The sequence below is a fragment of the Aptenodytes patagonicus genome, chromosome 5 (genome assembly GCF_965638725.1).
Source record: "Aptenodytes patagonicus chromosome 5, bAptPat1.pri.cur, whole genome shotgun sequence".
NCBI lineage: Eukaryota > Metazoa > Chordata > Aves > Sphenisciformes > Spheniscidae > Aptenodytes > Aptenodytes patagonicus.
Window position 1 is genome coordinate 76,688,001 of NC_134953.1, and position 12,636 is coordinate 76,700,636.

A 12,636-nucleotide genomic window follows, 5' to 3' on the forward strand; every position below is an offset into this window, starting at 1 on the left:
CACCTAGTATTATAAATTATCATAATTTCAATCTGTAATCTTCACTGCAATAGCTAATGAACTTCAGATTTCCCTAGCAAAACAGGACAAACTGACTTTCAAAAAAACTGCCCCAGAAAAAGGACATTAATGTTTTACACTCTAAGAAAATAAAGAAATAAAAAAATCAAATGCTAAAAATACTACAGTGCCTTAATCATACTAAAAAGACGGACAGGACTGAAAAAGCACACATTATCAAGCCTGGGAGGGCTGAAGAGAAATCATTCATCTTTGACCCTCAGGCACTATATTCAGTAGACAGCTTCTGGCTTCTAACGTAGCATGCGATTAATACCAATCTCCGTGGTGCTAAAACAAGGTTTTGAAGTCACTAGAGATTACAAGTTCCTTATTTTGAGGAAACTATTTAACTTGACACACCTTTAAAATTGTCCCACTGGGCTGAATATCTTATCCTTCAAAAATAGGCACCTGATAGGTTTCAAGTTAGGTAGCATTCCTGATCCTTTTGAAAGTATTGGTGCTACTATAAAGAGGGTGCAGACATTCCTGACCAGGCCATCCAGCTTCACCAGTATTTTTACCTCTGCTTCAGTTTTAAAAAAAAAAAAAAAAAACAAAAAACTTATCAAACTCTAAGAAACCAGACAGCAAGATTTGATCCTCAAAGAGAAATCTGCAATGAAAGGTAAGAGCTTTATCTTGCTATTCTGTTTCCTAAGATCTCTGGAAAAAAGCGTATATTAACATTTTAGAATAAGCTACAGTTTACATTAGTTGAAGATAGGATGAACTTGAGGAAAAAAGTTTTTGCTCATGAAAAGGATGCAGAGTTACCCACATGAAGCACACAGTATCACACTTTGAAGATTACTTCAAAGTTTGTGATAAACCAATAATTCAAAAATATATTCTGAAGTACAGTCAAGAAGATTATATATAAACATATAAAGTATAATTACTCCTGCACTTTTAAACCACATGCAAATGTTACCCTTAGAGCTATTCATAATGAAACACAATATTTCCCACAGTCCCAAGGGCAGACCTTACAGTATGAAGCATACATTACATTCCTTAAAAAAAATAAATAGCAGATGTCACAAAACTAGTAGCTAACTATCTTCAGACTAGGGAAACAGGAATGTTTCCCCCATCTCTGATGTGATACAAGTAAAAGCTACTACTTACTGTTTAAAAGTGAAACACTTAGTAAAATATCTTCTAATTAGGAACTCAGATCATGTCCTAAATATTCTTTTGTGTGGTCCTTTTAAACCTCAGTAAATGAGTTTCATTTGAGCAAAGACCACACAGTGGCATCATTTGCTTAAAGCAACAGTGGAATTTATTATATGCAGTAACAGCACAGGCTGTAGTGTCACCAATCTCATACATAAATATCTGTTCTTAAATAGACTCTCAACTTTGCATATCTATGCAATAAGCAATACTATTTTTGAATGGATAACTTCTCTAATAGAAGTTTGTAAGAGGTAGGTCCTGCATGTTTTGTCCCAAAAAGTGGCTTACATGCTTTCTATACAACTTCTATGAGGTACAGGCATCCTTATATTTTGAAAAGATTGGACAGTATATAGCAGTTACCCATATTTCCTATTCTCCAGAAGAACATGGTATGCATGTAGAAGTTACCCAGCCTCAAAATTCAACATCGCTTATTTGCAGACGCATTAAACCCATGCTTTGGGACGAGAATTAACCTCTTTAAGTTACAGGATTTACCTTAAGTATACCTCATACACTTCAAATTCTTAAGTACTTTTTCAGTACTGTGGGTCAGGTTGTTAAGCCCTCAGCAGGTCTCCGTGTGAGGCAAACAACGTCTCAGTTCCTAAAACATTCTCTACCATGGAAAGTTACTTCTCTTCTTGAGTGCCACCTCTACCTCTGAAGATCAGAGATGGCTCCAGCTTTTAGATTGTACTTCACAGTATGTCCTACCTTTTCAAAGAGGGGTGGCAAGTTGAAGGCAACAATTAGGTTCCCACACTTAACCTACGGCTGAAAAGTTACTATTGGAACTCAAAACACAAAGAGAAAACTTACCAGCTTTCAAGCCATTATGTCTTAACAGTTTGCACTTAGGATGTACATTAAAACTGAAAGAAGAACTAAACCTGGGGTACAACAAGAATACAGAATGCCACCAATAAAACTGAAAAGTCAAATTAACAGTCTTAAGAGTAGCACGGATTGCAGGTAACGATCCGAGTCTTCTAGGTATTAATTCAATGTATACTCTCAAGTTTGGTCTTGCAGGCAGGGGTTTCTGAGGAACTGTTTTCATTTTCTTGTTATCAGAAAGGAAAGAAGATTGACTTATTTTGAGTCTCCTCAATATATTTCAACTATCTCTGATCTCATAAAGTACGAATGCTACAAATGAAGACAACCTTTCACTTCAAAACACAAAGACGTGATGACAATATAAGGATGACAATATCCTTACTAATATCAGCCATATGACACAATCTCGCTCATCTGGAAATTTAACTGAAGACTGGACCAAGAGACTGATGCACTAACTGTTTGTGCAGTTCAACCACTACAGGTTCAGCCTGTCATCAAGTAGAATTAAATAAAAAAATTTATTGTGAAACAGCACTGGATTCATTGACCTAGGTTCAAAAAATGCCCAGATCTCTTCTTTAATGAAGACATTGGTAAAGTATCTTGATCCTATGCCTCAGGCTGAATCGCTAATAACAGATCGTTACATCCAGTGAGTACAATGCCTAGATTCAAAAGGGAATTTAAAAAAAAGACAGCAAGAACTGAAGTGTATGGAACACATGGTATTTCACTCAACACAAGAGGCAACTGCAGCTCCCTCATGTCCAAACAGCTGACAAACTTTTCAACTCTACAGTTATATTCAGAGGGTTTTTTGTTTGCGGGTTTTGGGTAGGGTGTTTTTTTTTTTGGGGGGGGGGGGGGGTTGGAGGGGGTGGAGGTGTTTCAGGTTTTTTATGTGAAGCATCATTAAGAAACAAGTTTCCTACTTGGTGCCAGCAAGGAGATTCCAAGTTTTTTAGATTTCAGTTTATACAACAAACATTGTTGGGTGAGAGTCCGAAAAACAAAGTTACAATGCTGGGTTTACCTTTGTTGAAAAGTAATATCCAAAATTTGTTCAGCATTATGACAATGAGACTACTGCAAGAAATTAAATTATATTAGCATAAGTAATGCAAAGAGAAGTAGCCTTGAAATCTACAGAACATTTCAGTTATATAACACTCTCACCTTAAAAGAGATCTTAACTTACTCTTCATGTCACATATCAACTTGCATTCATACCATACAAAACACAGTACAAGTCCATAATCCAAAGCTGCTTATGATCTAGTTTAGACACGAATACATGTTATAATCCAAAATAGCTTAGATTTTTCATCCAAGATAGTATCACCACATCAGGAGAACGTTAAGTGAACCATGGGTGAATAACTGCTAGGCTCTTCCAAGGCAGCTCAGATAACACAAGCGGGGAATACAACCATCAGTCGATATGAAATTCAAGGCATGCACCCACTGGAATCAGCCTACCTGTTGAAGCAGACCCCAGCAGTGGAACAGCCGGCCCCGACAAACGGGGAGCCGCATGGTCTAGAGTGAAGTTACTGTGCATAGAAAGGAGTTTTCAGACAGATCTGCCAAAGTGGCAATACTACGACTAACAGTAGATGTAGAAGCTAACTGAGGGAACAGTGGTTGGAAGCTGAAGGACCTACAGCAGACTCTAGGAACACTTACCAGGCAAATACAAGAGCTCACTGATGCAACCCTGTTGCACCACTTATATTTGCCACTTTTGAACTGCTTGAAGATGCATGCAGCATATACACATCAAAATATTTTTTTTTCCGGTAGCTAGTAGCAGAATTTATTTTTAGTTCTTATTTCATAAACTTTAGAGCAAAGTTTTACTATTCAACAAAATCTACACCAAGTCAATAGATTAATGCTGTCCAAAAAGGAAGAAATTAATTTCCTATCCCTGCAATTGATTCCACCTTGGAATAATTCACACAACTAATTTCAGGATGGTGGTAAGCTGCAAGCATTGCAAGCCAGAATTTTATGTGTAAGAAGCCTGTTCAATCACCTTAGTAAGTTTTTGTTAATTTTTGGACAGACAACTGCAAACATTTCCAAAGATAAATAAGATGGAGAAATGCAATCCAAACTATGCAGCTTCCAGGAGGTTGTCTCCAGCCAGCAGTAAGCAAGCCCAATATTACAGAACTCACTATATTATGAGATTTTAGGGACAGAGGTCAAAAAGAACACTCGCAACTGTGGAAAAGAAACGTCTCCTTTATAAATTAACAATCCGTTAAATGAACAACACTGTTTCACAAATTAATTCCACAACGTAGTATAAAACAAGACGACAACTCCTGTCTTCCATGTCAGTTTTTTGGATCTTCTGAGGCCAAAATTTTAAACTGAATATTAAATTAACAATTGCTGCATGGCAACTGGAACACTTCAGTATTTTGATAGTCCTTTCCTACAGGATACCCAGTTCAGTGTCAGCAGGCACCAGACAGCCCACCTCACAAATAACTCCACTCATCCTGTGTGCTCAGCAAAAACACTGTTGACAAAGTGATCACTAGTCTCAAATTATTGCTCTGTTAAGATTTGTTCACACCTTTTGGCAGAGCTATTTCAGCTGCGTGCTGACTCACTTGAATCACAGAGGTGACTGCAAATGCTCAGCACTCAGGACATCTTATACAAAACTGCTCTGGATGTCATTTCAGCTATTAACATGATAACATTTCTGTAGAAGTTAGATAAAAGCTTTCCTGCTGATGATCAAAAATGGACTAATACCATTTCCCTAAACGAACAGGGACACACACTCCTCATAAGGAAGAAAATTTGCAGTTTCCACCTGCTGGCAGAAGATGGTAAATACTTGATTTGTAGAGGAAGAAAGCGCACAGTTATTCTACCTTAAAACTCAAACTACTAGCATATAAGACTTTCAAAAACCAAACCGAAACAGCCTAGAAAACTGAAACATCACCAAAATATTAACAGAATTCTTTGGAATTACAAAAAACATTCAGGCAGTTAAAAACTAACCAGTTGATGGTCTCGCTAGCTTTTAGCATCAGCCTAGACAGCCTGCTAAAAGCCTATTTTCCCTTGTTATGATTATGAAACAGATTGCACAGTGTTCTGATGAGGAAATACAGAACCCAAACTAACAGCCACCATTTCCCGTAATCATCATGCTGGGGGGGCGGGGGGGGGAGGAAGGGAGGATAAAGGGGGAAGGTAAAGGGCAAGGGGAAATAACCACAGTAAAGACTAGTTAAAAACATATGAATGGAGTCGTGAGAGTTTCAGAAAATCTAAGAATTAAGAATAAAGAACAACTGACACACCTTCGGAAAGAATGGCTTCCTTCAAATAGAGTAACACATCTGCAAATTTTCTGACATCATTCACCAGTTGCATGATGTATTCTGGATCCACAACAGGATTATCGTAGCAGTCAGAGTTGGAGCTAATGCTGCTCAGAGAGCTGCTCTTGGTGCTGCGCCCCATTCCCCAATTTCCTGAATTAGAGATGGTGAAGAAGTTGGAGGTAGACAGTCGGGCTAATCCCAAACCACGCTTGTTACTTCCACCGTTCTGTCGCAACATCCCAGCAGCCGCTGTGCTGATAGAGCTCTGCAGTTAACACTCAGTGTCACTTAATGTCCATTTGACAAGCCAAAGATGAAACCCTTAAAAATTGGGGGGGGGGGGGAGGAGGTGGAGGAGAAGGAAAAATGCTGATTAGTATAGAAATATATGTGAAGTAATACTTTTGTACTGACAAGAGCCAAAACCTCTTTCAAGATGATACTGCTTTACATTACGATGCTTAAGTATTATAAAGGTTTTTGACTGTTTGAAGTTATTTTAATTTGTACAGCAGATACAGCGTTGCATAAAAATCAATGGTATGCAGAAATTATTTCAAAAGCTAATTAGGATGCATGCTTATTTCATGAGGAAAGTTTCTTCCCTGAATATTTATTCTGGAAACCTTCAGAACCAAGTTCTTTACAGTTACCCTGAGACCTGTTCTTTACCATGAAGTGTTACTACAACTGAATACAATTGCAAAAACACTTGATAGGATATAGACCACGAGCAACAGCCCCGCTCGCATCAACCACCAAGCTGCATTCAGCATCCTGTCTCTTAAGATAATAGACAGCCTTGATCTGATAGGATGAATTTTCTTTCTGTAGATTGTGCCAAGCAAGAAACCATGGCCTATCACAGTTCCCCTCAGAAAGAAAAACATCCTGAAAGAAGTTATGCGGGCTTTTCAGCCTGCTATCTTTTAATATGAACGGCAATCAAAGGAAAGACGTAGAAAAGTGAAGAGATTTAAAAATATTTTAGTATCAAAGTTTATCTGCAAATCTCAGTGCAGTTATCTTGAAGGGTGTTGCTCTGCTTTAGTACACCTTAAAAGCTCCACCATAAAACTGCACAAAATTTGGGGGAGATTATATCGGTATAACTAAGCAACTACCTGCATTCCTTTCGTTTAGGAAAAACAGGATGCTACCGCAAATTTCCCCATGTCAGGTTAAGCGATTCATTTCAAAGCAGCAAACTCCAGGTGGCAGAGTCAGGTATGGTTCCAGCAGCTCGCACAATGCGTGCTATTATTCTCTCAACACCAGGAGAAATTCTCAGTGTTTACACTATATGGTAAATACTACAGGGAAAAAAAAAAAAAACAAACAAATTGGAACATGACAGCTAAAAAGTTAACATGGGTTGCAGACGTATCTGCAGCAAAATCTCAAATTCAACTATTTTTAGCTAAAAATAAAAGTCATTATGGTCTAAAAACACAGGTTGAAACGGGTTATCCTGCCTATGTTTGTATTTGGTTAGACCAACTGAAGAAGTAGCACCTTTAACATTTTGAACACTCCCACTATGTATTTCAACAGGTGTTATTCTAACACACTTCAATTATTTTTCCATTATTTCTGCTTTATTTCTCTTTGCAATTTAAAAATATCACAGGAAATGTGGTCAAAGCAGTTGTGTTTGTAATTAATCTAGCAGGCCTTCCAGGGAGTGTGCGCTGGGGGAGGGGGAAGAAAACATCAGAATTTAACACAAATTAGCCGCTCTAATTTCTGTTTACCGTTTAAAGTCAGTACCTGTAAGAGTACACATGAGACTATACAAATAACGCAGATAATTAAGCAATTCCAAAGACCTCAAACAGATTGAAGTGAGGTTTACATTAAACATAATGTTTAAGCAAGTTTCTTCTATTCCCACATATAATTCTCATGGCTACAAAGCTACTTTGCAATTACGCCCTGCAATTACAGGAAAAAAAAGCCACATAACCTTCTCTCCTTTTAACAAGTGTGATATCTATTTATATTAAGACAGAGATTTTCATATTATTTAAAAGACATGCCTCTTTTAACTCTGGCCAGCTTCAGAGCCAACTTTAAGTAGCATGATGTTAGACCTGTTCCCGTAGCAAGTCCACGCTTTTAAAGCTGTGTTATTTTAGAGATATGTTGCGTATTTTTTTTTTTTTATTCAGACAAGCAACAAGTAGTACAATAATGCCACCACTCTGAAAATCGTGACAGCGATGACAAAGTGTTTCTGAATGGGAAAAACTTGAAACTTTTGCTGCAGAGTAGCAGCAGAACCAAAACTGAACAGTTCAGTACAAGTCACCTCCTCCTCGTAAATATTAGCCCTTACGTCTGCTCCTCCTGCGTTACAAGGCAGATGGGGAAAAGTTTCCCTCACAGAACAGATGCCTTTCATTACCGAGAAGTGTTTCATATTTCTTCAGGAGGCTCTGGCTTTGAAAACGAAAAGCGTCCACCAGCTTTTTCTATAAACGCCTCCAGACTCCTCTGGTTAAGAGCGAGCCACTGCCAGTCCCGACGGAAAAAGGGAAAAAAAAAAAAAAAAGCGCCAGATATTTCAGAAATTTGCTCTCCGAGCACAATTTCCCCGGTAGGGAGGGTAACAAAAAAAAAAAAAAAGAAAAAAAAAGGGGGAAAAAAGGAAAAAAAGCGGAGAAGACGCTCCCGAAGGGGCCACCTCGCTCGGCCGCTGCCAGCCCCCCGGCCGAGGGCAGGGCCGCGCCCCGGGCGGGGGTCGGCGCTCCGCCCTGCCCCCGCCGCGCATTCCTGGCGGCCCGCCGCCGCCGGACCGCACGTCCTCCGCGGGCAGAGATTTCCCCGCAGCCGCCCGGCGGCGGGGGCAGCGGCGGGGCGGCAGGTAGCGGGCAGAGGCGGCGGAGGCGCCGCCCGGAGCCCGCGTGAGGTGAGGTGAGGTGCAGGGCAGGGCGGAGGTGGGCCCTCGGCCCCCGCCCGGTACCGCTCCGGAGAACCGCCGGGCGGGGAGGCGGGCTCGGAGGGGCGACAGCCGCACCGGGGACCCGACGGGAGCGGAAGAGGGGCGCCGGGCCCCTCCAGCCGTCCCCGCTACCCCGGCCACCCGCCGCCGCCCTGCCCCGCGCTCACCCGCCGCTCCTCCCGGCGGCGACGAGCGGCGCCCCCCCGCCCTCCCGCCGCGGCGCGTCCCACCTCCCCCGGCGGCGGCCCTTACCGGAGAGCGGCGGCCGAGCAGAGGCAGCAGCCGGGCCGCCGCGGGCCCTGCGCGCTCCCGCCCCGCTCCCATGGAGCGCCCTCCCCACAGCGCGGCCCGCGCCACCGCCGCCCCCGCCGCCCCCGCCCCCGGGGTCGCCGCCGCTCCCAGCACCGCCCCCTCCCGCCCGCGGCCCGCCGTTGGCCGGCCGCGCGCCGCGGGGCGGGGCTCGGCGCCTGCCCCGCCCGGGGGCGGTGCCCGGGGACCCGCCCCCCTCCCGCCAGCCCCGGGGAGCAGAGCGGCCCCGGCGGGGGGGGGGCGGGGCCGCGCGGCCGGTGCGCGGCCGGGGGGGGGGGGGAGGGAAACCGGCGTGCAGCGCGCCCCGGCGCTGGGGAGCGGCGAGGGGAGATCGGGCCGATAAGCCGAACAATGGCCGGCGGGAGACGGGAAGGGAGGATTCGCCCTCCGGCTCCCTCCGCATCGCCCTCGCTGCGCCGGCGGCCGGCCGGCCGGGGAGCACCGCACAGCGGCTGCCCCGCCGAGCAACGCCCGCTCCGCCGCGGCGCCGCCGCTCCAGCGCGAGGCACAGCCCGTGCCTCCTCCCGAAAGGAGCTGGGAGCTGGCGGGCGTTGAGCCTGTCTGCACGCAAAGCTCGGGGAGAGGAGCTGCGCCGAGATAACCGGCGTGCGCGAAACGAGCTTCAGAAGTGGGGAGAAGTCCACGTTCGGGCTACGTGGCGTTTAGCAAACGGGATTTACTTTCAAGTCATTCGCCTAACAAGAAACAAAAACTGTGGGAAGGGGGAGAATGTATTTCTCGTACTCGGCCTCCCACGCTTTCTGCTCCTGAATCTAGTACGTCGTTCATTGTACAGCTTCCAGTATTGTTACGAGTGGGGAAGATGTGCGCGTCCACACGCGCACGCTCTCCTTTCCACTACACTCAGCTTGCTTTTATTTCTGGATGAGCTCTGTTGCCTACTTCGGGAAAATAAAAGCAGTAACAAAATCAAAATGTAACCACGTCGGACTATATCCCCGGGATGGGAGTGGGTTCAGCTACCCAGGCAGCCCAAATTTTGGCATAATTTAGCTTCTGAATTTACCTGCATGTGCACATATATGCACATTTTTCTGGTTAAGAAGAAAAAGAAGTTGGAAAAGCAGAAATCTGCAGCATCGTACAGAAACTCAAATAGTTCCCGGCAGCATCAGGACCTTTAGACCTCTGTACAGGCTTTTGTAACGTCAGCTCACAGCGACTGAAGGCAGCGGTAGTTTTTCCATCTTCTAGAGGCAGGGACTACAAACCCACGCTTTATTCCTCACTAATAAAAGGCCATTTAAATTCAGCAATCTTAGATCCGATGCCCAAGCTCTGGAATGGGGCATACTTTTGATAACGTAGCAAAGCCCTCAGCAATCTAATTCTTAGCCCAGTTGCTCAACCCTAGCAGTTTCAGGCTTTACATCTTGAAATTCCCCATCCTTGCTCCAGTCGCCTTCCCCAGCCACTCCAGCATTCAGGATTTTGTGTCAGAGCACCAACCTTCTCCTTGGTCCATTCTTCCTCTCCATATATGCCATAATTTCTTCTACTGGAGGAATTTTATTCCGTTTCTTTTGGAATTTATAAAGCCTGAAACTAAGCAACCAAACTAAAACAAGTTGTGACATTACTTATCTCCAGCGTCAACATTAAGCACTGTCCAATAACTTTTCTTTACCTTAAAAAAATCCTAAATAAAATGTGATGTAAATTTAGAAATCCAATAAATGGTTATAAATTCTTCAAGTCTTCTAAGTATGGAGAAAAGCAAACAAAGAAAACAATGCCCTGAGCTTCAAAAGATATTGATCATTCAGGTGATTGATCCAGCAGATGTCAAAATCAGGCCAGAGTAAACAATTGTAAACTAATTTAACGTGAAAGCAAGGAACTACGGTAGGGAATGCGAGTTAAATAGTACAATCAACAATCACATCATCAGAAAAAGTATTAAAGGTTTATTGTGGGAAAAGTCATTGAAACCATTAGATAAGTGTCCAATAGCAATAAAAAAAGATAAACAAGAAGTTCCACTTATCAATAAGTTCTCCTTATCAATAGATAGAATACAAAGCAATGGATACTATTTGGTCTGCCAAACCTTTGTTAGAAAGAAAAGCCTATAGCTACAGCAGACTCTCTCTCTTCCTTACAGACACTTTTTTTGAAGACAGAAGTGGCTTGATCTTGCCATAATTACACCATTCCCAGGCACATTTTGGAAAATGCAAGGAAGAATGAACTCAGCTGTTTGGAGCACATACCCAGCTCTAGGCCTTTCACTGTTTCTGAAGTAGGCATACGTTTCGTTACGCTTCAGCCCCTCCACGCGTTCATCTTCTCTCTCTCATCTTGGCTCCCACACAGGCTAACCTGTGTCTATACAAGAATTCAGCAAATTTTTTTTGGTGAATCGTTTATTTGGGGAAAAAAAAAAAAAAAATAAATCCGTTCCAGAGGTCAGACTGAAAGTGACAAAAAGTAGAAATACTAGGATTACATGTTTTTATGCTTCTGAAACATTTTGTTTCAGGCACTTTTGATTTAAAACATAAAAATGTTCTACATTGTGGGAGGCCTAGCTTCAAACATCTTTTGAAAAAAAGGATTTGAGCCCGCATCTGCCACATTATGTGGCTGTTAAGTGAAGTTTTGGGTTTTCCTCAAAGTAAAACAACAAACAATTGTCCTTTTTCATTTTGGTTGTTCACAGCTTTTTCTTCCTCCCCATTTTCAGTTTGGCTGCCAAATTGAATATAGAGTCCTCTGCTTTCCCCCTGAATCAAGACCAGCACAAAACAGCTGCAACCATGGCCCAGACCGTGCAGTGTTGATTACCTCCTAAACTGCGTTGGAAAATATTACCTGAAAGAGAAATGGAAATAACAGATCTACCTTCAAGAAAATTCGGCTTGCATGAAAGGCCAGGTCTACACCGCAGCTTGCAACTGTTGCTGCAGCAGATAAACTGGAAGGAGGATTAAGGGTCTGACAGCTGCTGTGTTTTGGTCATCCTTTGCTACTCTGCAGGGCTGATGCCCCTTTTTAGCCAAGTGTAACGTACAGCATCACTAACGCAGGCTTCAGGGAAGCAGCAGAAGTTGAGCAGGTGAAAGGTTGTTTAAAGTCACCTTTTTTCTGCGCTTCATCCAACACGATAGTTTGCTTGCAACGAACAATCAGTTCGCTCAATGAACGATCAGTTATTAGGCAAATAGTGAAGACCGGGGAAATAAAAATAGTACAGTGTCTCAACAATGTATTCTCCAAGAATAGACACCAAAATCAAATTTGTTTTCATTAAAAATGCTGAATTTTCCTGTGAGCAGCCACTGAAATCTCTAACTCATTAAGAGCCACTTGTGTGATTCTTTTAACAGGGTTTTTTTTTTCCTGATAGAGCATGTGTACACAGTGAAATAAAAGCTATAGCACATCTCTTCTACAAAAAAAACCCAAAAGCCAAAAATCTATGGAGTAAACTCTGAGTGCCTGCTTCTCCCTTCTCAGTGTTCAACAGTACTTTACTCACACAAAAGTCCCTGTGAAATGCAAGGAGAAGCCTGCCTGATGAAAGCTGCTCTACACTGCAGCTTTCAATCGCTGTTAAGAAACATTTCTAGGTAGCAGCGTTAACGTAACTAGAACTGGGAAAGCGACATCTCTTAAGAAATCAGTTCCAAAATACTGTCTCTATTCTATGTAGCTGCAGAAGTGCCAAACATTCTAGACTAGTTGGAAGACATAAATTATGAGTCTACAACTTACTGCGAGCAGTAAGAGTTCAGTACAGAGCTGGGTGTTTGTTACTATTGTTAACTGCCATGTCAACAAGGAAGCAACAGCTGAGAAGGGAACCCAATTCTAGCCACACACTGAGCATCACTATAAACAAAATTAAACAAATCACTTCAAGGCGTAACTTGGTAGAAGTTTCCACCTTCTGCTTACATTCCA

At 42.9% G+C, this 12,636-nt stretch overlaps 1 protein-coding gene across 4 annotated transcripts in view; it reads right to left on the reverse strand.

Moving 5' to 3' along the window:
* Positions 1-8,718, reverse strand: part of ARHGAP29 (Rho GTPase activating protein 29) — a 55,573-nt gene extending 46,855 nt beyond the window's left edge. For all 4 annotated transcript variants that reach the window (XM_076337775.1, XM_076337772.1, XM_076337774.1 and 1 more), the window contains exons 1-2: positions 8,653-8,718; positions 5,433-5,777 (exon numbers count right to left, since the gene is read on the reverse strand). In XM_076337775.1, the coding sequence (XP_076193890.1) occupies positions 5,433-5,694 (262 nt within the window). In that variant the 5' untranslated portion in view covers positions 5,695-5,777; positions 8,653-8,718. The remainder of the gene's footprint in view (positions 1-5,432; positions 5,778-8,652) is intronic.
* Positions 8,719-12,636: the final 3,918 nt, after the last annotated feature.